The sequence below is a fragment of the Ranitomeya variabilis genome, chromosome 4 (assembly GCF_051348905.1).
Source record: "Ranitomeya variabilis isolate aRanVar5 chromosome 4, aRanVar5.hap1, whole genome shotgun sequence".
Lineage (NCBI taxonomy): Eukaryota > Metazoa > Chordata > Amphibia > Anura > Dendrobatidae > Ranitomeya > Ranitomeya variabilis.
In genome coordinates, this window is record NC_135235.1 from 398417217 (window position 1) to 398443231 (window position 26015).

The window sequence follows — 26015 nt, forward strand, 5'->3', positions numbered from 1 at the left end:
CCTTATCAGAAGCCATAGGCAGTGAGGGACTACAATATCACCATGCTAAGAGGAAGGCTTATAACTCCACCTGGTAAAGGAGACTCCCAACTTGCTTCCAAGCTGGCCGGACCCGCCTGTACCCATGATCTGGTGCCCTGGACTGTGGTTGCCTGAAGCTACAGTAAACCAAGTAAAGAGACTTCACACCTGTGTCCTCCGTTTCTTTTTTTTTTTTTTAACATAATTTTTATTGGGTTTTTTTGTTTTTTAAAACAAATCAGCAAAATACATACTGCAAATGTTGTTTTAGATTGTTACACAACAAAACAATCATTACTCTTTGTAACACAAATACAATTAAGATATCCCCTAACTTCCACATCTATCCAGCTTCAATGATTGTAATCCGACAATCAACTCCAGAACATACATCTGATGCAATTATCATGTGACAAATAGTGTTGAGCATTCCGATACCGCAAGTATCGGGTATCGGCCGATACTTGCGGGTATCGGAATTCCGATACCGAGATCCGATACTTTTGTGGTATCGGGAATCGGTATTGGGATTAATATCAATGTGTAAAAGAAAGAATTAAAATAAAAAATAGGGATATACTCACCTCTCCGACGCAGCCTGGACTTTACCGCCGTAACCGGGAGCCGTTGTACCTAAAAATGCGTGCTTGAAGGGCCTTAGATGACGTCACGGCGCTCTGATTGGTCCGTAGCGGTCGCGTGACCACTACGCGACCAATCACAAAGCAGTGACTTCACCTAAGGTCTTTCAAGCGCTTGAAAGACCTTAGGTGACATCACTGCTTTGTGATTGGTCGCGTAGCGGTCACGCGACCGCTACGGACCAATCAGAGTGCCGTGACGTCATCTAAGGCCCTTCAAGCGCGCATTCTTAGGTACAACGGCTCCCGGTTACGGCGGTAAAGTCCAGGCTGCGTCGGAGGGTGAGTATATCCCTATTTTTTATTTTAATTCTTTCTTTTACACATTGATATGGATCCCAGGGCCTGAAGGAGAGTTTCCTCTCCTTCAGACCCTGGGAACCATACAGGATACCGTCCGATACTTGGTGTCCCATTGACTTGTATTGGTATCGGGTATCGGTATCGGATTAGATCCGATACTTTGCCGGTATCGGCCGATACTTTCCGATACCGATACTTTCAAGTATTGGACGGTATCGCTCAACACTAGTGACAAATTTTAATTTACCCAAACTACCACTTAAGTCTTCTAACAAATACCAATCTGAGTTAACAAAAGACCTCATTATCGCTTGAATTTCCCCAGTAGACAATAACGATTCCATGAACACTCTCCATTTTAAAAAAAAATCTTTTCGTCATCTGTCCTTCGTTTCTTATCGCACCATTCACCATCTTCACCTACATACCAGGAGCCCTGGGGACCTACTTCACCTGTGGGAAGTTATACCATCCAGCTGCCATACCATCACCCCAGAGGATCCCTTTAAGCAACGTCGGTCCCTACTGACCGAATACCACAGGTGGCGTTACAAACAAACTTTATTCCAAAAACCCCTTTAAAGACCTTTCCCTTTACTTGGGCGCCCTTGGCCATGGACCGGGTCACAGCCACCGTGACATCCCCTTTAAGTACCAGACCCAGTACCGAGTACCTCACGGCCCTGGCAGGCGACTCAAGTTGGCGTCACGAACAGGATGGACCGACCCAGTGAACTGGGTCTTGTGCACCTCAGAGACTGTGATTCATTGAGAGACAGTGCATTGTGAATTGCCGCCAAAACTGCCGCCATTATTGCACCACGAGGTGGATGAGGAACGAGGAGGATGTGTTGCCATGGGTGGAGTTCAAGAACCGGTGCGAAAGCTGGATCCACCCCCTACAGAGACTTTAATGCCACCAGAACAAGTCCGTCACCAGGACGGATCCGACCCCGGAGATGGCCTGCGGGAAAGAGAGACCGCCCACGAAATGGAGAAAAGAAGGAAGAAGACGCGGGAAAGCATGATCGCAGCATAGCTGCAAGCTACCCGGTAAATGTGATGGCGGCCAGCAGTGGAGAGCCGCCGGAACCTGCCGACACCACAGAGGATGTCCCTGGTCAGCAGCTGCAAGAAACCCCAGACCTGATGACCACCTTGGATCTGGAGCTCCTCGGCGCAGAGATGGAGGAGCTGGTCCAACGACTCCTGCAGACCCGGATGACAGCGGTGGCCGCATGGAAGGAGTCCCTGATCAAAAGGATGATGACCGCACAGCAACGGAACTTATCACCAGCGCTCACAACTCCAGCAGAGCCGGAAAGAGCGGCACAGCTGAAAAAGATGGCGGCGCCGATGAGAGACCTGGAAAACCCCATCAGAGTCGGAAAGTGAGACGCCGCTGAAAAAGACGACGAAACTGCAGCACCAGGCCCTGCAACCAGCATGTTAGGGCTGGAGGAACGCACCAAATAATTACAAGGATGGTATAAGGTGCTTTCGCAGCCCGGGGTCCACAGTGCAGAGATGATACCTGCTGCTCGGTAATGGCGGACAGTATATGGCAGTATAATGTGAACACACACGGGTTAGCTTCACCTGGTATGTAGGAAGAGAACACTGTTGCGTCACAGGGCCTCATTACCGCAGAGAGAATGCTAGTATTGGTTCACAGGACTCTGCTCCAAGGACACGGGGTTGTCCCCTCTAGACCACTAGTGCTCGGCACCGCAACTTTGGTTCCAGGGAAAACCTAAATAATGATTTACCGCACTGAGTGCGTACAGCGCCGCTCTGGTGGACCCCACTAACCATCCTAACTAGGGATAGGAAAGCGCACTATTTGCGCAAGGCACCGCCCTGGCGGACTCTGCTAATTGACGCTGTGTAGTCGTGCCTAGTGCTGGATGGCACAGTCTGGCGCTAAGTAGCTCAATCACCAAAGTACTTTCAACAACACTAGGGATGGGAATGATTTAGGAGCTTTCACCAGATTCAGTCATACATCCACACACATACGATTTCTGATTTATACTAGCGCATGTCCTTTTATAGTTGTAGCTCTCCGGGACCTTCCTAGTGGTCCAATCAGAGCCGCTACAGGACCTGGGTATGTGACCCCCAACCTCCAAGGAGAGGTCGTACCGTGGGCATGTTCAGTAGAAGAAAAGTAGGACTTAGTCCCTGGAACATCTGCGCGCCGCTGATCAGTGCTGGTTACAAAGGCTGAACCTGAAAAAGCAGCAGTAACCAAGCGCACAGTGTCTGCTTGAGCCAGACGCTGGGATCGACGTCTCTGCTGAGCAGGCTCCACTGCGGCTGGAGGAGAATGGGAGATCACAGCGGACATGGTTCGAGATTCCCCCTGTGAAGTGGTGGGAACTCAACACTTAACGTTACCCCCCCTCCTTGGGCCTCGCTACGCTCGAGAATTTAGCCGCTGGGCAGTCTGTAAATAACACCATATTCTTGTGGTCAGTGTAAACTTGGAAGGGAAAACGAGCCCCCTCCAGGAGGTGTATCCACTCTGAAAAGGCCAACTTCATTGCTAGCAACTCCCTGTCCCCGGTGGAATATAATTCCTCTCCGCCGGTGTGAAGGTCTTAGAGAAAAAGAAGCAAGGATGCTTCCGACCTTGAGCATCCTTTTGGAAAAGGACTGCTCCAGCACCAACGAACAAGGCATCCACCTCCATTATAAAAGGTTTATCTACATCGGGTCAATGAAGAATAGGAGCGCTAGCTAAGGCTACTTTCACACTAGCGACGTGCCGACACAACGACGCTAGCGTTGAAAGCGCCGCACAACGGGGGCAGCGGATGCATTTTTTCTACGCATCCGCTGCCCCATTGTGAGGTGCGGGGAGGAGGTGGCGGAGTTCCGGCCGCGCATGCGCGGTCGGAAATAGCGGACCGTCGGCACAAAAAAACGTTACATGTAGCGTTTTTTTGTGCCGACGGCCCACCAAAACACGACGCATCCGCCGCACGACAGATGCGATGTGTGGCAATCCGTCGCAATGCTTCGCTAATGTAAGTCAATGGAGAAAAAACGCATCCTGCAAGCACTTTTGCAGGATGCGTTTTTTCACCAAAACGACGCATTGCGACGGAGGCCAAACGACGCTAGTGTGAAAGTAGCCTAAGTGGGACTTGATAGAAAGGAAGGCCTTGGAGACCTCCTCCGACCACAATTTGGGATTTGCTCCCTTCTTGGTGAGGGCTACCAAGGGAGCTACTAAAGTTGAGATGTGGGGAATGAACTGGCGATAATAGTTAATGAACCCCATAAAGCGCTGCACCGCTTTGAGAGAATGGGGTTCCTGCCAGTCCATCACAACCTGTAGCCAGGGGTGAACCTAGCCTCTGTGCAGCCTGAGGCGAAGTGCAGAACGGCGCCCCCCCATAGTAAATTTGTTTAAATCGGTAGGAATAAATCTGGTTCATACAGATTTATATCTATATTGTAAATATGAGGACAATAGTGGACATTTTAATTTAGAGAAATAGAAAAAAGATGTCCAAACAGATCACGCCTCCTTCTCCCGAAACGCTTAGCCAATCACAAGCGCCGCACACGGGGCTGTCCGGAGCTAATAGCAGGGGCCTTCCTATTGGGTTGAGTAAGGGATGTGAGAGTGGGAAGGGTAGCGAGCACAACCAATGCTCAAGAAAAATATGGCTGAATGCCTGTATGTACCGAGGGGCAGCATTGGACATGGTGTGTAAGTTATGGGCCATCAGTCCTCCAGCAGAGACGTATGTGAAAGGGACAATGCATCCTGCACCAGGGCATACAAAAAGATCATGGGCCCCAAACCACAAGCTCTTATTGCTCCCCCATCCCCCCCCCCCCTCCAAAAAAAATAATTTGTCTGGATCACATAGGTACATATCTCACAACTTTGCTGCCATTACAAAGTAATTTTCCTCCTATTGAAGCCCCCAGATTCCTCTTTCATTGCCCCATAAAGTATGATGCCAACAAAGGTGCCCCGCAAACACTATGATCCCCCACAATGATTCCTCCACACACACAGTATGATGGCCTTACTGTACCCCCTCAACTATCCCACCACAGTATGATCCCCAGCTGTGACCCCCATGCAGCCCTCCATAATGTATAAAAGAACTACATACAGTATAATGGCCCTCCATAAAGTATAAAGGCTTCCTCATAGCCCTTCAAGTATTATCATGCCCCCCACAGAGCCCTCCAAATATTATAATTACTTCCATATGGTATAATTGGCTTCATATAGTCCTCCATATAGTATATTGCCAGTGTGTGAGATTGTATCAAAGGCAAGGATACAACCTTTGACGTATATGAACGTCAAAGGTGGTGAAGGGGTTAAATTTCATTATATACAGCACACATGTACTGGACAACACATGTTCATTACATACACATCATACAGTCACAGACACACACATCATACATGTCCTTAGTACACACATGCTATATAACAGATGCACAGCAGCCAGTACACATCATATTCACAGAACATGCATGCAGGACAAGTGTATATACATACACACCTCAGTATTCTCACAAGATATCTAAACACACAAACATACCCCCCCCACACACACACACACAGATACAACACACACGCAGACACAACCCACAGTCAACACAGAGACACAACCCACACTGATACCCAACAGACACACCACATAGACAGACACAACCCACACACCATAGAGAGACACAATCAACACACATAACCCACAAACAGAAACAACCCACACACCAGAGAGATACAAACTACACACACACAGACACACACAACCCACACACACGCAGACACAACCCACACACCACACAGAAAGTCAGAGACAACCCACACAGACACGCAGCCCACACACAGACACGCAACCTACACACCACACAGAAAGACACAACCTACACACAAACAACCCACACAGACACGCAACCCACACAAGCAGACACACAACGACGCAACCCATAAACAGACAAGCAACCCACAGATAAGCAAGCCACACAGACCACACACATAGACACGACCTACACACAGACATGCAACCCACACAGACACACGCAGACACGCAACCCACACACAGACACATAGAGACTCACAAGCAGACACACAGACACGCAACCCACAGACAAACCATACACAGACACACACATAGACACAACCCACACAGAAAGACACAACCCACACACAGACACGCAACCCACACAGACATACACACAAGCAGACACACACACAACCCACACAGACACACACAAGCAGACACACACACAGACAGACACGCAACCCACACACAAGCAGACACGCAACCCACACACAGACACATACACAGAGACACACAAGCAGACACAGACACGCAACCCACAGACAGACCATACACAGACACACACATAGACACAACCCACAGAAAGACACAACCCACACACAGACACGCAACCTACACAGACATACACACAAGCAGACACACACAACCCACACAGACACACACAAGCAGACACACACACAGACACGCAACCCACACACAAGCAGACAGACACGCAACCCACACACAAGCAGACAGACACGTAACCCACACACAGACACGCAACCCACACACAGACACGCAACCCACACACAGACACGCAACCCGCACACAGACACGCAACCCGGAGAGAGACCATACAGACACACACAGACACAAGTCAAATATAAAAGAGGGACAGCACCCCAGCAGTTGTGAAAAAGAGAAAATCACGTTTTATTCCACCTCCTGCAACACACAGACACAACTCACACACCACACAGAAAGACACAATGACAGAGAGACAACCCACACACAACACCCCCCACACACACAAATACACACACTCACTTCTGTGCTAAGGGGTGGGGGCTGGTGTACATGTGCAGCTTCCCCTGAAAACAGCAGCTGAGCCCCACACCCACTCTCTGTGGGGGGATTGACCAGCAGGGGATCTGTCACCTTGTGGATTGGAGCTGCTTCTCCTGCATCTTCCAGTACAGTTGGCTCCTCTCTGATCTTATTTTCTGGCTCTTGCTTCTTCCCTTCAAAGAGGCGCAATGCAGGAGGACAGGAGCACCGGCCAATCAGCTCTTCTGTCAGTGATGTGAGAGCGTTCATTGGCCAGTGTCCTTCTCCTGCAGGACATCTCCCCTCTCTGAGTTGCTGAACCTGGAGAGGAAAAGCCACCGCACACCAGTAATCAGAGTGCATATTTTACAGTATGTGCGGCGGCACAGCAGGAGATAACAGGATGTCAGGGAGACAAGAGCGGCCAAACACAGGCACAAGTCGGCAACTGAAAGAACGCTCCCCGCAGATGCCGCCCCCTTTTTATCAGCAGGTGACGCCGCCTGAAGCAGCTGACTCAAGTGGCCTCATGATAGCGACGCCCCTGCCTGTAGCTTGGCAGGATCCATGGCCAATCCCCGGGCAGAGATGATGTAGCCCTGGAAAGGCAATGACTCCTGCTCAAACACACACTTCTCCAACTTGTCATAGAGGGAGTTTGCCCGTAGGAGGTCGAAGACTTTGCAAACATCTCTCCGGTGGGAATCTATATCTGGAGAGTAGATGAGAACATTATCCAGATAGACTACAACCAAGGTGGAGAGCATATCCCGGAAGATATCATTCACAAAGTCTTGGAAAATGGCTGTGGCATTACAGAGCCCGAAGGGCATCACCAGGTATTCATAGTGCCTGTCCCTGGTGTTGAAAGCTGTCTTCCATTCGTCCCCCTCATGGATGCGAATCAGGTTGTAACCACCCCGCAGATCAAGCTTAGTAAATACCCTCGCTCCCCGTAACCTATCGAAGAGCTCAGATGTCAGGGGCAGAGGGTACTTGTTCTTAACGGTGATGGCTTTAAAACCCCTGTAATCTATGCATGGACAAAGTTCTCCGTTCTTCTTCTGCATGAAGAAGAACCCCACCCCTGCAGATAACATTGACTTCCTAATGAATCCTCTTGCCAAATTCTCATGGAAGTATTGGGTCATTGCCTCCATCTCCGGTAGGGACAGGAGAAAGACTCAACCCCGGGGAGGCTCTCCACCAGGCAAGAGGTCAATAGGACAGTCATAGGGGCGGTGAGGTGGAAGAGTCTCCACAGCCCTCTTGGAGAACACATCCGCATAGGGCCAATAGTGCTTGGGGAGAGAGGAAACATCTGTGGGTACCTCTGTAGAGGCAACCTGAATGGACTCCCTCAAACATCTATCCTCACAAGATTCACTCCATCCCCAAATTCTCCCTGAGGACCACTCTATATGTGGGGAGTGGTAACGTAACCAGGGTATCCCTAACAGGATCTCGTCTATTCCCTCGGGAATGACAAGTAGTAAGATAATCTCCTGATGAGATGGAGACATGGATAAAGTAAATGGGATGGTCTGGTGTGTTACCTGTGAGGGCAGTGTCGACCCATTCACCACTTGTACAGTCACAGGTTTGGCGAGCAACACCATGGGTATTGCGTGCCGTTGGGCAAAGGTAGAAGACATAAAATTTCCCTCCGCCCCAGAATCCACACAAAGCTCTACCGTAAGAATGGAAGTGCCTAAGGTAATTGTCCCCTTGAAGGACAGTTTGTAGGAAAACGCCACTGTGTCTAGTGAACCTCCTCCTACGGTTACTAGACGCGGTCATTTCCCGACCGCTGAGGACATTTCTTGGAATAATGTCCTGACTGCTGGCAGACATTACAGACCATGGGTATTCGAGAGGCCTGGGACTTAGGTCCCGCTTGAGAAACCTCCATGGCCACATGTGGCTTGGATGCCTGAACAGGAGATTCCAGAGGCCTGGCAAAGGTGGGAGCCAGCCGGAACCTCTGCTTACTGTGGGCTCGCTCCAACCTTCGTTCGTTAAAACGAAGATCGATGTGGGTAGATATTGCTGTTAGCAATGTGGCGGGAATCTTACTAGTGGCCAAGGCGTCCTTCACATGGTCATCCAGTCCCTTCCAAAATACTGGGATAAGGACTTTATCCGACCACTCCAGCTCAGATGCCAAAGCCCGGAAGTGGACAGCAAAATGACTGACCATGGACGAACCCTGTTTCAATGCCAGCAGTTGGAGCGCCGTATCATGGGTGACACAAGGTCCCAAAAAGACCTGTTTCAGAGTGTCCAAGACCCCCGGGGATCACTCTGCACCACATGATCATCGCGCTCCCACAGCGGCATTGCCCACTCCAACGCCAACGCCCTGCCCGACAGAAGGGATATAATAAATCCGACCTTAGCCTGCTCCATGGGAAAACGTGCAGCCAGAAGCTCAAGATGTATAGCACACTGGCTCACGAATCCCTGACACAGGTTACTGTCACCAGCAAACTTATCTGGCAACGGCAGACGGGATAATGTCAGAGCAGGGGTGGCAGTGGACAAACTGGCTGCAGCTACGCTAGCAGCCTGAACAGCAACTGTGGTAACATACACAGCTGAGGTTGTGCGCTAAAGAGCCGCCAACCTACCCTCCAGCTGCGGGATGTACCGCTGTAGTTGCTGATTGTCCGCCATTACTAGCCAGACCCTGGCGCTAGTATAATGTTTGGGCTGGTGGAACGCACCAAATAATTACAAGGATGGTACAAGGTTTGTTCGCAGCCTGGGGTCCACCGAGCAGAGATGACACCTGCTGCTCAGTAATGGCAGACAGTATATGGCAGTATAATGTGAATACACACAGGTTAGCTTCACCCAGTATGTAGGCAGCGAACCCTGTTGCATCACAGAGCCGCAATACTGCAGAGAAAACGCTAGTGTTGGGTCACAGGACTCTGCCCCAAGGACACCGTGTATGAGTCCCTCTAGACCACTAGTGCTTGGCGCCCCAACTGCGGTGCCAGGGAAAACCTAAATAATGATTTACCGCACTGAGTGCATACAGCACCGCTCTGGAAGATGCCACTAACCACCCTAACTAGGGCCATGAAAGCGCACTAGTTGTGCAAGGCGCCGCACTGGCGGTCGCTGCTAATTGATGCTGTGTAGTTGTGCCTAGTGTTGGATGGCACAGTCTGGCGCTAAGTAGCTCAATCACCAAAGTACTTTCAACAAGACTAGGGATGGGAATGATTTAGGAGCTTTCACCAGATTCAGTCATACATCCACACACATACGATTTCTGATTTATACTAGCGCTTGGCCGAGCGGCCATGCAAACCTTTTACTGTTGTAGCTCTCCAGGACCTTCCTAGTGGTCCATTCGGAGCTGCTACAGGACCTGGGCATGTGACCCCTGACCTCCAATGAGAGGTCGTTCCGTGAGCATGCTCAGTAGAAGAAAAGCAGGACTTAGTCCCTGGAACGTCTGCTCACCGCTGACCAGTGCTGGTTACAAAAGCTAAGCCTAGAAAGACAGCAGTAACCAAGTGCACAGTATCTCCTTGAGCCAGATGCTGGGATCGATGTCTCTGCTGAACAGGCTCCACTGCGGCTGGAGGAGAATGGGAGACCGCAGCGGACATGGTTCGAGATTCCCCCTGTGCAGCAGCGGGAACTCGACACCTAACACAGCGCACCTGACCCCAGTGGAGGCAGAGAAGAATACCAGCACCGGAGAGACAGATACTCAAACTGTCTCGGTAGCTGAAGAGACCCTGGTGGGACCCCTAGCAACCCCGCCAACCTTAACACCTGGCCAGGTAGTTTCCACTACAGTAACGGGATCGCATGACAGACCAAGGGGATAAGTTTACTGACCCAATAGTACCTGAATCCTCCCCCCTGAAGGCGTGCAGGCCAAAAGAAGCCATACTCTGGAAGCACCCTAAAACTGACCTAATGGGATTCCCAGTAGAGGCCCACACAGCAGCTAACTGTGTAAAAATAATAGCAAAAGAGGAATACTTCAGACAGCAAATATTAAAACTGGTAGCAGAGGACAATGTGTGCAGAGCTAAATGGGAGCAAATGGAGCAGCGCAATATGTCAGCTAAAGCCCAATCCTACAAAGCTGAACCTGCAAATTGAGGGCAAATGAGATCAGTAACTGATGTGTCATTTAACCTGGACAGAGGATGGGGCTTCATAAAGGAACATGGTAAAACTACAGAACTGTTTGTGGACCGCAGAGATGTAGAGTTACTCCTCTTAAAGGGACACCCTGACCTTTACCCAGGAGATAAAGTGACTTTTACCAGGCATCATGGTGAAAGGGCATATTATTCCCTACATGTTAAAAGGTGCCCAGGACAATGTGCTAATACCGGTGTAGCCACTAAGAGTGGAGTGCATACCCAGGCTACACAAACCACTGTTGAAGGACTGTTTCCTATTGAGTCACTAGTTGTGACATCTGCCAAAGAGCTTCCCAAGTCAGGAAGCAGTGGACATCAGGAACTACCCTGGAAAAGGGAATAAAGACACAGTTATCTACTTTGAAAATGTTATGATTGTGTTTTGATATTTTGTGCAGTTTAAAGAGACAGTAGGGTAATGAACAGTGAAGCCCTGAGAACTTTCTTGTAAATAGTTAGCACCTCTTTAGGTGCCCCTTACTGGTTTTACCTCACGCTGGCAGCGTGAGTGGAACCCTGTTTACCTTGTTCACAGACCAGAAGAACAAAACCGTCTGGCACAGCTGAAGATCAGGTCTGATTATGCATTGTAGCCTGCCCAAACCTACGTTGGGGGTTCATGACGGGTCCCCCGCTTCATTGCTGGTGTTGGTGCATAAGGACACCTCATATTAAACTGTGTCACGCTCACGCCCTGACTGGTGGGCATGAGCCAGGGGGTTTGTGGCCCCACTGTGCCACAAACCAGACTACCCTGGAAGGGGCGTGACTAGGACAGTGGCCTTGGTCTTCTCTGGAGCCTCTGATGGTGAGGTCAGACTTGTGCGGCAGGCAGCTGCCAGGTGCTACTCCAGGGTGGTGTCTGGCTGTGGCTGCTGATCCCACTTAGAGAACAGGAACACTAGGAAAGGTGTGGGCATCAGGCAGGACTGTTCACACAGGAGGCGCAGGTACAGATACAAGCAGAAAGGCATGAGGTGTGAAGGAACAAGTTGGGACCTGTTCACACAGGTGATGCAAGTACGGAAACAAACAGGAAGGAATGAAGTGTGAAGGAACAGGTTGGGACCGGTTCACACAGGAAAAGAACCGCAAGGCTGCAGATAAGAGCGGTAGAGCAGCAAGAGTTATTGCAGCAACAGAAGCTAAGCAGAATGGAACCGCAAGTAATGCTGAGAGGAGCTGCAGCAAGAGATTTATGCAGCAGCAGGAGCAGAGCAGAGCAGAGAAGAACGGAGCAGAACCGCAGGAGTGTGGAGCAGAGGTAAAGCTGCAAGAGAGCGGAGCACAGGCAAAGTCACAAGGGTACTGAGCAGGCAGAGCCGCAAGAGAGCGGAGCATAAGCAAATGGAGAGGACACAAGGAAAGACAGAGCAGGGAACAAAGCCACAGAAAGGAGACAGGGAGACAGAGGTAGGACAAAGTTCAGACAAGGTAATGGAACGAGATAAGGTACAAGAACAAAGACACAGGGACAAGGATATTCTGCCTCCTGAAGGGCGGACAAACAAGATCAAGGCAAGGCTAGACTAAAGACACTAAAGGTACCGTCACACTCAGCAACTTTGCAACGAGAACGACAACGATCCGTGACGTTGCAGCATCCTGGATAGCAATCTCGTTGTGTTTGACATGCAGCAGCGATCTGGATCCTGCTGTGATATCGCTGGTCGGAGCTAGAAGCCCAGAACTTTATTTCGTCGTCAGGTCGGTGTGTATCGTCATGTTTGACATCAAAAGCAATGATGTCAGCAATGTTTTACAGGGAGCTAACAACCAGCGAGAACGATAAGTGAGTCGCCGTTACGTCACTGGATCGCTCCTGCATCGTTCTGGAGCTGCTGTGTTTGACGTCTCTACAGCGACCTAAACAGCGACGCTCCAGCGATTGGCTCGTTGTCTATATCGCTGCAGCGTCACTGAGTGTGACGGTACCTTAAGAGCAGGATATACAGCCTCCTGGAGGGCAGACAAACAAGATCAAGGCAAGGCAAAGAGAAAAGCCTCCAGAGAAGGCAAAACACAGAGCAAGGCCTGGCAGCTCAGAAGCAAAACACTGAGTTTAGACATTGCACAGGCAAGTTCCACAGGGTGGTGCTGCCCTAAATACTAGAGGCCTCTTGATAATTGGCCAGGGACACATTAGACAGGTGCATCCTGATTGCATAAGAACCAGAGAGATCTGGCTTCGCCCCTATGCACACTGCCATGAACCATGCAGAGAGCAGGCAGAAAGCAAGAGACACAGATCATGGAGCCGGCAGCAGATAGAGACCTCAACATGACCTGGAGCAGTGGGTAAGATGGTGTGTGAGGGATGGGAGGCCATGCAGTGATGCTGGCAGAGTTGTTACAAACTGCACTTTTCACCTGTGTGCACTTATGTAAATATGTTCATGCAACGTTCAAGAAACAGCACCTCCCATAATGGGAAGCCTAGTTAACCTGTTTAATCTGTTGTATGCATACCAAAAATGTTTTTGTATGTCTTTGTATAACCTGTGTCAACTGTTGTTTTCTTTTCCCAGTCCGGGAGTATTGGATTTAAAGGGGGGAGTGTGACGTCCCAGGGTCCTGGTCGTCACAGTGGCATTGCTTTCCTCACAGGAAGAGTGATGTCACGCTTGGAAGCAAGGAAGGATATCTTTCACCAGGTAACCACAAAGCACACAACACATTCACACTTCAGGCCAGAAGGCAGAGCTCTGAACCTAGATTAAGAGGAGTTTCCCTATAAATACATTCTGGTTTGGAGGGAAAGTAGTTAGTTGGTGAGAGGAGACAGATGGTGCCAGACAGCAGACTGGAGCAGTCTGAGACAGCGAACAGAGAATAGAGTTGGAGAAAGCCAGAGAGGAGCTAGGCGCGGTACTTCAGCAGATGCGGAGCTGGTACGACAGGAGAATAGCTGAGCAGACGTGGCGGTCTGCAGCTCCTGACAGAAAGAGATAAGAAGGAAGAGAGCAGTCGGAGGACTGAAGGGGCTATGCAGCCAGACAGAAGACAGAATAACAGTGTTGAGTGAGCGTGCAGGAGGACAAAATGCAGGAGAGTGATACCAGGGGAGCACAGCAGCGTTTGGACTGTCTCCCTGGCTGAGTTCAGATTCCAGTGGCCGGAAGACCAAGGCTTCTCTGACCCTTGGAGGCACAGAAGAAACCAGCAGGACAACTGGATTATACATCACCTGTCCACCCTAATACCCAGGAGACACAGTGGCATATAGAGCCCGGGTCATGATAGAGACCCTATAAAAAGGCTCGAGCCATCTGTCATACGGGATTGTGTCCTAACCTTTATGGAGGACAGAGAGAACTGTGAGGACTTTTCCAGAAGCCATAGGCAGTGAGAAACTACAACATCTCCATGCTAAGAGGAAGGCTTCTCACTCCACCTGGTAAAGGAGACTCCCAACTTGCTTCCAAGCTGGCCGGACCCTGCCTGTACCCGTGATCTGGTGCACTGGACTACGGATGCCTGAAGCTACAGTAAACCAGGTAAAGAGACTGCACACCTGTGTCCTCCATTTCTTATCCCACCATTCACCATCTTCACCTACATTCCGGGAGCCCTGGGGACCTACTTCACCTGTGGGAAGTTATACCATCCAGCTGCCATACATCACCCCAGAGGACCCCTTTAAGCAGCGTCGGTCCCTACTGACCGAATACCACAGGTGACGTCATGAACAAACTTTATTCCCAAAACCCCTTTAAAGACCTTCCCTTTACTTGGGCACCCAGGGGCATGGACCTGGTCACAGCCACCGTGACATCCCCTTTAACCCCCAAGGGTGGTTTGTACGTTAATGACCGGGCCAATTTTTACAATTCTGACCACTGTCCATTTATGAGGTTATAACTCTGAAACGCTTCAAAGTATCCTGATGATTCTGAGACTGTTTTTTCGAGACATATTGGACTTCATGACAGTGGTTAAATTTCTTTGATATTACCTGCGATTATTTATGAAAAAATTGAAAATTTAGAAAATTTCGCAATTTTCCAACTTTGAATTTTTATTCCCTTAAATCACAGAGATAAGTCGCACAAAATACTTAATAAGTAACATTTCCCACATGTCTACTTTACATCAGCACAATTTTGGAGCCAAATTTTTTTTTGTTAGGGAGTTATAAGGGTTAAAAATTGACCAGAAATTTCTCATTTTTACAACACCATATTTTTTAGGGACTACATCACATTTGAAGCCACTTTGAGGGGTCTATATGATAGAAAATACCCAAGTGTGACACCATTCTAAAAACTGCACCCCTCAAGGTGCTCAAAACCACATTCAAGAAGTTTATAAAACCCTTCAGGTATTTCACAGGAATTTTTGGAATGTTTAAAAAAAATAAACATTTAACCTTTTTTCACAAAAAATTTATTTCAGCTCCAATTTGTTTTATTTTACCAAGGGTAACAGAAGAAATTGGACCCCAAAAGTTGTTGTGCAATTTGTCCTCAGTATGCTGATACCCCATATGTGGGGGTAAACCACTGTTTGGGCGCATGGCAGAGCTCGGAAGGGAAGGAGCGCCGTTTGACTGTTCAAAGTAAAATTGGATGGAATTGAGATGGGACGCCATGTCGCGTTTTGAGAGCCCCCGATGTGCCTAAACATTGAAACCCCCCACAAGTGACACCATCTGGGAAAATAGACCCCCCAAGGAACTTGTCTAGATGTGTTGTGAGAACTTTGAACCCCCAAGTGTTTCACTACAGTTTATAACGCAGAGCCGTGAAAATAAAAAAAATCATTTTTTTCCCCACAAAAATGATTTTTTAGCCTCCCAAATTTTTATTTTCCCAAGGGTAACCAGAGAAATTGGACCCCAAAAGTGGCTGTAAAATTTCTCCTGAGTACGCTGATACCCCATATGTTGGGGTAAACCCATGTTTTGGTGCACGGGAGAGCTCGGAAGGGAAGGAACACTGATTTACTTTTTCAATGCAGAATTGGCTGGAATTGAGATCGGAAACCATGTTGCATTTGGAGAGCCCCTGATGTGCCTAAACAGTGGAAACCCCCCAATTCTAAATGAAACCCTAACTCAAACACACCCCTAACCCTAATCCCAACCCTAACCATAACCCTAACCACACCCCTAACCCAAACATGCCCCTAACCCTAATCCCAACCACCTAACTTTAGCCCCAACCCTAACTTTAGCCCCAACCCTAACCCTAACTTTAGCACCAACCCTAACTCTAGCTTTAGCCCCAAACCTAACCCTAACTGTAGCCCCAACCCTAACTGTAGCCCCAACCCTAGTTGTAGCCCTAACCCTAACTTTAGCACCAACCCTAATCCTAACTTTAGCCCCAACCCTAACCTTAACTTTAGCCCCAATCCTAACCCTAACTTTAGCCCCAACCCTAACCCTAATGGGAAAATGGAAATAAATACATTTTTTTAATTTTATTATTTTTCCTTAACTAAGGGGGTGATGAAGGGGGGTTTGATTTACTTTTATAGTGGTGTTTTTAGCGGATTTTTATGATTGGCAGCTGTCACACACTTAAAGATGCTTTTTATTGAAAAAATAGTTTTTGCGTCTCCACATTTTGAGAGATATAATTTTTCCATATTTTGGTCCACAGAGTCATGTGAGGTATTTTTTTTTGCGGGACGAGTTGACGCTTTTATTGGTACCATTGTTGGGCACGTGACATTTTTTGATCGCTTTTTATTCCGATTTTTATGAGGCAGAATTACTTAAAACCAGCTATTCATGAATTTCTTTTGGGGGGGGGCGTTTATTCCATTCCACGTTTGATAAAATTGATAAAGCAGTTTTATTCTTCGGGTCAGTACAATTACAGCGATACCTCATTTATATCATTTTTTTATGTTTTGACGTTTTTATACGATAAAAACTATTTTATATAAAAAATAATTATTTTTGCATCGCTTTATTCTGAGGACTATAACTTTTTTATTTTTTTGCTGATGATGCTGTATGGCAGCTCGTTTTTTGCAGGACAAGATGACATTTTCAGCAGTACCATGGTTATTTATATCCATCTTTTTGATCACGTGTTATTCCACTTTTTGTTCGGTGGTATGATAATAAAGCGTTGTTTTTTGCCTCTTTTTATTTTTATGGTGTTCACTGAAGGGGTTAACTAGTGGGACAGTTTTATAGGTTGGGTCATTACGGACGCGGCGATACTAAATATGTGTACTTTTATTGTTTTTTTTATTTAGATAAAGAAATGTATTTACAGTTATATGAAAAAGTTTGGGCACCCCTATTAATCTTAAGCTTAATGTTTTATAAAAATTGTTTTTTTTGCAACAGCTATTTCAGTTTCATATATCTAATAACTGTTGGATACAGTAATGTTTCTGCCTTGAAATGAGGTTTATTGTACTAACGGAAAATGTGCAATCTGCATTCAAACAAAATTTGACAGGTGCATAAGTATGGGCACCCTTATCATTTTCTTGTTTTAAATACTCCTACCTACTTTTTACTGACTTACTAAAGCACTCTCTTTGGTTTTGTAACCTCATTGAGCTTTGAACTTCATAGCCAAATGTATGCAATCATGAGAAAAGCTACTTAAAGTGGCCACTTGCAAGTTGTTCTCCTGTTTGAATCTCCTCTGAAGAGTGGCATCATGGGCTCCTCAAAACAACTGTCAAATGATCTGAAAACAAAGATTATTCAACATAGTTGTTCAGGGGAAGGATACAAAAAGCTGTCTCAGAGATTTAACCTGTCAATTTCCACTGTGAGGAACATAGTAAGGAAATGGAAGAACACAGGTACAGTTCTTGTTAAGGCCAGAAGTGGCAGGCCAAGAAAAACATCAGAAAGGCAGAGAAGAAGAATGGTGAGATCAGTCAAGGACAATCCTCAGACCACCTCCAGCGAGCTGCAGCATCAACTTGCTGCAGATGGTGTCACTGTGCATCGGTCAACTATTGTCATGCCCTCAGCCGCAGGTCCAGTCTCCGCTGTGCAGGGAGACCGGCGCCTATCACACAGCCTTACTCACTCTGTCCGTGGCTCCAGACGATCAGCGGCTTCTTTCTCTGCTAAGAACCAGCATCCTCTTGGCAGGTCTCCTGGAAATGCTCTTAGTAGCCGCGCCCTGCTTCCTGCACATACTTGAAACAGCAGGACACCTGTTTGCTATTAGGGCTGTCTGTGTTGTGATGCTCTGTGCATAAAAAGCACCCTCCCCTTAAGGGAGGTGCCTGGGCAATGTGTTCATTCCATTGTTCGTGGCCTTCTGCTCTGGCCACACTCTGCTGTGCTCTGCTCTGCAAAGTGTAGTTTATTACTTTTGGTTTACTAATCCCTCTGTCTCCTCAGTATCCTCCGCTGGCAGTTCTCTATTCTGGATCCTCTTGGACTCTCCGGTTTCCACTCCAGGCTGGCTAAGCTGCTCCTCACTGAACCATCCAGATTTGGCCGCCGGCTGGATCAGCCTTTCCGAAACTTCACAGAGCTTCCAGGATTCTCTTCATTGATAGAGCCTGAGTTCCACCATCTTGTTTATACGGTCTGCACGGGTCGTCCCTCTGGTCCGGGTACTGCGGTATTTAGGCCATCTGGTGTTGTGACGGGGGAATCCCTGTATAGGGGTACACCTTGCCCGGTGCTCCACTACATGGTTCAGTGTTGTGGTCCGAAGGGTTCTTCTCTCAGGCACCTCTTTCTGTTTGTTTTTCATTTAAATAAATACCTTTGCTTTTTGGAAGCACATTCTCCTGTCTCTTGTGTACCGGGTATACAGCTACCACTGCTCCATCAGTGGTCTAGTGAGTCCACTATATTTCCTCACGCCCTGTGGGCATTACAACTATACAACGCACTTTGCACAAGGAGAAGCTGTACGGGAGAGTGATGCAAAAGAAGCCGTTTCTTCAAGCACGCCACAAACAGTGTCGGCTGAGGTATGCAAAAGCACATTTGGAGAAGCCAATTTCTTTTTGGAAGAAGGTCCTGTGGACTGATGAAACCAAGATTGAGTTGTTTGGTCATACAAAAAGGCGTTATGCATGGCGGCAAAAAAACACAGCATTCCAAGAAAAACACTTGCTACCCACAGTAAAATTTGTTGGAGGTTCCATCATGCTTTGGGGCTGTGTGGCCAATGCCGGCACCGGGAATCTTGTTAAAGTTGAGGGACGCATGGATTCCTCTCAGTATCAGCAGATTTTTTACAATAATGTTCATGAATCAGTGACAAAGTTGAAGTTACGCAGGGGATGGATCTTTCAGCAAGACCATGATCCAAAACACCGCTCCAAATCTACTCAGGCATTCATGCAGAGGAACAATTACACTGTTCTGGAATTGCCATCCCAGTCCCCAGACCTGAATATCATTGAACATCTGTGGGATCATTTGAAGAGGGCTGTCCATGCTCGGTGACCATCAAACTTAACTGGAATTGTTTTGTAAAGAGCAATGGTCAAAAATACCTTCATCTAGGATCCAGGAACTCATTAAAAGCTACAGGAAGCGACTAGAGGCTGTTATTTTTGCAAAAGGAGGATCTACAAAATATTAATGTCACTTTTCTGTTGAGGTGCCCATACTTATGCACCTGTCAAATTTTGTTTGAATGCAGATTGCACATTTTCTGTTAGAACAATAAACCTCATTTCAAGGCAGAAACATTACTGTGTCCAACAGTTATTAGATATATGAAACTGAAATAGCTGTTGCAAAAAAAACAATTTTTATAAAACATTAAGCTTAAGATTAATAGGGGTGCCCAAACTTTTTCATATAACTGTATTGGAACAATATTTTTTTTTCATTATTTAGGTTTTTTTATTTATTTTACACTTGTAAATTTATTTTTTTTACTTTGTCCCAGTGTGGGATATCACAGTATAGTGTCAGATTGCTGATCTGACACTTTGCAAAGCACTGTGTTAGATGAGAGATCTGACAGGCAGTGCTCCAGGCTTGCCGGCACCTGCAGATGCTTGCAAGCCACCTCCCTGCAGGACCCAGAACGACCCCCGCGGCCATTTTGGATCCGGGGCCTGCAGGGGGAGGACGAAGGAGACCCTCTGAACAACGTGATCACATTGCGTTGTTCCGAGGTTCTCAGGGAAGCACGCAGGGAGACCCCTCCCTGAACGATGCTTCCCTATGCCGCCGGAACGCTACGATCATGTTTGATCGCAGTGTTCCATGGGTTAATGTGCCAGGAGCGGTCTGTGACCGCTCCTGGCACATAGTGTCAGATGTCAACTGTAATAATCAGCTGACACCCGGCGGTGATCGGCCGCGATCCCCCCGTGAGCATGACCGATCGCCTATGACGTACTATCCCTTCCCTGGGAGTTAAGTCCCAGGTCACCTCGACTGGATAGTACATCATATGGGATTATGGGGTTGAGTACCGGACCCGATACCGAGTACCCCATGGCCCTGGCGGGCGACTCAACTGTTTTGCACCTGCCCATGAAAAGCAGGATACACTTAGGCTAGTTTCACACTAGCGTTAACTGCATTACGTCGCAAATCCGTTTTTTTGCCGAAAAAACGGATGCGTCAAAAAAGTGAAAAACGGTGACAAACGTATGCCACGCATCCAGCATTTCGACGGATCCGTCGCAAATCCGCTAAACGTTTCCGTCGAAAATACTGGATGCGTTGCATACGTTGCATACGTTTTACCATCCGTTGTATCCGTTTTTCCGACGGATCCGTTTTTAAAAGGGGAGGCTCCCAAAATTTGATTGGCTACTGGAAAATTTGAAAAACTATATAGTACTGTATTTACAGCCCATCTTTGTGGGTTTTAGTTTTGTGGCAGCGATGGAAGGTGTTCTTGTGAGGATTGCTAGTTTGGTTACCGACGTTATCTTTGAGACAAATCGCCTGGATATCATAGTGCGGGAGAAGGAGGCGGCAGCGGAAAGGCGTAGGATGCTTCTGCAGCAACGGAGACGGAGACGACTGTGGATTCATCCGATTAATCAACTACGGATGACCCGGGGTGTCCAGTCCACTCTGTACCTGGAGTTGCGGCACAATCCACACAAATTCCACAACTACGTGCGGATGAGGATTGAACATTTCGATTTTTTGCTTGCAAAACTGGAGGATGTCATCCGAAGACAGGATACAAGCGGCTGATGGTGACCCTGCGGTAAGCCTCTTTTTTTTATTTCATTGCTGATATTGGATGTTATATTACACGCTGCAGACAATACTGCGCTGCCATATTGCGCACTATTTTCTGCAGCATGTAGTTTTGGTTTTCTTGGCGGACATTCCACTGCTTTATTTAAATGTCATTGCTGATATTGAATGTTAGATAACAGACTGCAGAAAATACTGCGCTGAAATATTGCGTTGCATTTTCTGCATTTTTTTTGTTTTTTGGGTTTGATGACTTGCAACTGCTTTTTTTCTCTCATTGCTGATATTGGATGTTATATTACACGCTGCAGACAATACTGCGCTGCCATATTGCGCACTATTTTCTGCAGCATGTAATTTGGGTTTTCTTTGCGGACATTCCACTGTTTTTTTACACCGGTTTCATGCTGGTTTTATTAGGTGTCCCGTCCTTTAAAAAAAAATAACAGTGCCATATTAAAACTTGTTGGTCTGTGCAATTTTTTCTAACTTTTTTTTTTTTTTTTTTTAAAGTTTCCTAGCTACGGGTGAATCTATGACTTCGCTCCATTATCAGTTCAGGCTGGGCATTTCAACTATCTCTGGAATAGTGAAGGACACGTCGGGCTGTTTGGACCACTTTGCAACCAGAGTATATCCCCCAACCATCCATGGAAATCTGGTTGCGAAGTGCTGAAGAGTTTCTGCAAATTTGCAATTTCCCTAATTGTGTAGGTGCAGTTGACGGGAAACATATAAGGATTGCGAAACCGGCAGGAACAGGATCGGAGTATTATAATTATAAGAAGTATTTCTCCATCGTCCTTATGGCTATTGCAGACGCCAACTGCAGGTTCCTTGCCGTGGACATCGGAGCATATGGACGGTCCAACGATTCGCAAGTTCTTAAAAACTCTCCGATGGGTCGTTGCCTTTATGGAGAGAGCTACGATTTACCGTCAGCCAGACCACTGCCAGGAACAAATGACCCAGCCCTGGAATATGTTTTTGTAGGTGATGAAGCCTTTCAACTGTCGCCGCACCTACTGAAACCGTACAGTAGCCGGAACTTAAACCATACCAAGCGGGTCTTTAATTACCGGCTTACTAGAGCACGAAGAGTAGTGGAGTGTTCCTTTGGCATATTGACGGCGAAGTGGCGAGTTCTGCTGACGGCTATCAAACTGAAAACCACAACTATAGATGAGGTAGTTAAAGCCTGTGTGGTGCGCCACAACTTTGTCCTGTCAAAGGAGCCCGTTTCTTTGGATGATGAAGAGTTGGAGACCACCTTGTGGGACTACCGCAGCATCTCGGTTCGCTCTACAAGTTCAGTTACAAGGATGAGGGACCAGTTTGCCGATTATTTTGTCTCACCTGTCGGGCGGATCCCGTGGCAAGACATGATTGTGTAACCTGTTTCCCATGTGTAACCTGTTTCCCATGTGTTTTGTTTATGTAAAAAAAAGTGTTTCAGCCCCCCCCAAAAAAAGGCCCAAAAGCGTGGTTTTCTTGCTAGTAAAACCATTATGTTATACCTTTTACATGTCTGGTGTTTGTTTTTATTAAACCTTTTTTTATTATATTACCTTATTAAATCCACACACACACACAAAGAGTAGAATTGTAATCAGAAATTTATTTTATCTCTTTTTTTTTTTTTTGTTTTGCAAAAAAATTATATTTTTATTTTCCAACTTTTTTTTTGAAAAATTTGAACATTTTTTATAATATTATTTACATTAATAACACTTTACAAATTTTCAAAGTGTTGGGTGGAGATATGAGAGGAGGAGGGGCAGGAAGGTTGGACCACGTCGATAGGTGGGGAAACCCTACTTGTTTGGGGTGCAGTGGAAGGGGGGGTTAAACCAAGAGGCTGACCAGAGGGGGGTGGTGTTGGGGTAGGGGGAAGAGAAAAGTTGAGTAAGGAAAACATTGGGGAAGTAATTTGGTCTGGGGGCCGGGATTGTTGTGGGGACTGGGTCGGGTATTGTGACTGGGTAGGGTAGTGGGACTGGCGTGGGGTTTGGTAATGGTGCTGGTGTGGGGATTGGAGCTGGGTTTGGTAATGGTGCTGGTGTGGGTATTGGGGCTGGGTTTGGTAATGGGGGGTATGGTGTGGAAATGGGGCCTGGGGTGGAATTGGAGTGGAGGTGTGGGGAGGTGTGTGGGTCGATTCATTAATGGCCTGCAGTGCAGCATTATGGCAGGTATTCATTACCCGCATCTGTTGCTCAAAAGAAAGCTTCTCCATGCTCATGAGCATGGATTGGAAAAAAAGATTGGCCGGATCGGGACTTACAGCTGAATGCAGCCTATCCAAGCGACTGCTGGTTTCACGGCTTGTTTCACTGATGCGTGACTGCACCATGTTGAAACCAGCAGTCACTTGCTCTCCCAAAATTTTGAAAGAGCCTTGGAAGGATGCATTCAGGTGTAAGAACTCAGGAGCATAGCTCCTTTCCTGACCCCTCTGTCGCTGCCGCCACGAACCTAATGGTGGTGTCGAGGTGGCAGGATCAGAGGGGTGGGGTAAAGGGAACGCTAACTGTTCAGCATCAGATGCGAGCAATGAAGCCTGCAATAATGCTCCACTGCTTGGGGCGGATGAAGTGGAGGGGACAGAGGGGTCAGAGGAGGGGACAGAGGGGTCAGAGGAGGGGACAGAGGTGTGGGGCCTACCGACGTGGCCCTCAGTGGCGGACTCAGGAGGGATCGCTCCAGAGGGCGCAGAGGAAGATGCAGGCGCCCGGTGGCTGGAGAAGGTGCTGTGAAAGACAAAACAAAAGAAATTAATACATTGGAATGAAAAAGCCCTGACTGAAAGCAAACTAAGTAGACAGGTTAACATGGTTATTAGTGGGCTGTAGAATACTTACACTCTGCTTAGCATGGTTCGCCTCAGGAAGGAGAGGGCCTGGCCATATTTATATTTGCTCCTCTTCCTTCCTGCAGAGCCACTCGGGGCCTTCATCTCATCGTTGAATTCCCTCTTAAAGCGATCCCTCAGTGACCGTCACCGCTTCCTAATCTTTCCAACTGTGAAGACAAGAATCAAAAGAAAAAACAAAAAAAAAAATCGGTAAATGCAATACATTACAGTCAGCTCAAAAAATCACTGGAAAGTGAATACTTACCTAGTTTGCTCTGCTGCTGAGGATGAAGGCTCTCCCGCCTTGGAAACAGGTTGCGACACACTTCGTCCCAGAGCCGACGGGTGACACCAGTATCAGCATGCCTGCGGTCAGCCATGTTCCACAGCGGCTCCCGCTCGCGAACCTCCTCAATTAGATCATCAATGTCGATGTCATCGTCTTCATCGTCATCTACTGCGGGAGCACGCTGTGAAGCCTGTGCCAAAAAAAAGGAAGAAGAAAAACAAACAAATTAGTACACTGAAACACTAAGTACCAATAGAATCCCCCTCCCAAAAAAAAAACAAAAAAAAAACTCACTGATGGCCGACCACGGCGACGAGTCCGCCGACTCTGGGATTGTCTGGGAGAACCTTCAGCGGCAGCAGCAGGAGCAGCAGCAGCAGCAGCCTGAAATAAAGGAAACAAATTCTCAGTAATGTAGGCATATATTTTCTGTGTTTAGTTATGTATGAAAATCTGTTTTGTGTATGGTGCAGTGTGATGTGCGAAACAACTGTTTCACCACTACTTACACTTGGTTCCTCCTCCACTAGCATCTCTCCACCCGTCTCGCCCCCTTCTGACAGCTCCTCATCTGATTCAGCTTCCTGTTGAAACATAATTTATGCATGTGGTTAGACATCAAAATGTAATTTTAAAAAACCCCAAAAAAATACACCCATTTTTTGCGTTAACTTACCGATACACGCTGTTGCTGTGGAGGAGGGCTGTCAGAAGAGGACATTGTTTTGTGGTCCTGGTGGGCAGCGGCTGTGGTCCTGGTGGGCAGCGGCTGTGGTCCTGGTGGGCAGCGGCTGTGGTTCTGGTGGGCAGCGGCTGTGGTCCTGGTGTTTCTGTAAGTTAAAGAGACACTTGCAATCTGCTCGACACATTGAAGTAGCAGATTGTGGGTCTTCAAAACTTACTTCTAAACACTTAGCTGTGGTCCTGGTGGGCAGCGGCTGCGGTCCTGGTGGGCAGCGGCTGCGGTCCTGGTGGGCAGCGGCTGTGGTCCTGGTGTTTCTGTAAGTTAAAGAGACACTTGCAATCTGCTCGACACATTGAAGTAGCAGATTGTGGGTCTTCAAAACTTACTTCTAAACACTTAGCTGTGGTCCTGGTGGGCAGCGGCTGTGGTCCTGGTGGGCTGGTCAGTGGCTGCGGTCCTGGTTTATCTGTTAATATGTATAATGGATCTATAGTTAGACCACCCCCTGAACTAGGTAATGTTCAATGATAAACACCCTACTGAAATGATGTCAGAAATGTTCATACAGGTGAACAACAAAAACCCCCAAAAAGTTGCACGTTATACCATTCATTTCCATGTCCCAAAAAATAAAATTTTAAAATGTTAACACTATGAAAAAATATATTTGACACATTTTATTTTAAAAAAATAACATCCCCCCCCCCCCTCCTCCTCCTCTCAAAAAAAAAAAAAAAAACTTTACAGGTTAACCTTTATTTAAAAAATGAGCCCTCAACCAACCCTGTATTGCATGTGTAACCATTGGTACATACACCAGTTTTAAATTTACCTTTATGAAATAATACTACGGACAATTTTTTAATAAACATTTTATTATTTATTTTTTTTTCTATCTTTTTTTAAAAATCACAATTAGGAGCTGACATGCTCTTTATTTTAAATACAAGTACTTCAACTGCTAATGGTTATAACAGTAATTAAAATAAAATCAACACTTTTATTAAATAGAAAAACCCCACACTCACACATTCAAACCACAAGCTGCAGACCGCTAGACTTTTTT

The 26015-nt window shown here is 47.2% G+C and overlaps 2 protein-coding genes across 2 annotated transcripts in view; one reads left to right on the forward strand and one right to left on the reverse strand.

Moving 5' to 3' along the window:
* LOC143768959 (bone marrow proteoglycan-like) overlaps nt 1–26015 on the forward strand; it is a 97495-nt gene that overhangs the window by 67911 nt on the left and 3569 nt on the right. The gene's annotated exons all lie outside the window — the stretch shown is intronic.
* On the reverse strand, nt 22093–24650 carry LOC143768958 (uncharacterized). Its single transcript, XM_077257563.1, has 2 exons — nt 23983–24650; nt 22093–23871 (listed from the first exon to the last, which is right to left on the reverse strand). Exons 1-2 carry the CDS (start codon nt 24075–24077, stop codon nt 22854–22856), a joined length of 1113 nt encoding a protein of 370 aa, XP_077113678.1. The 5' UTR covers nt 24078–24650; the 3' UTR covers nt 22093–22853.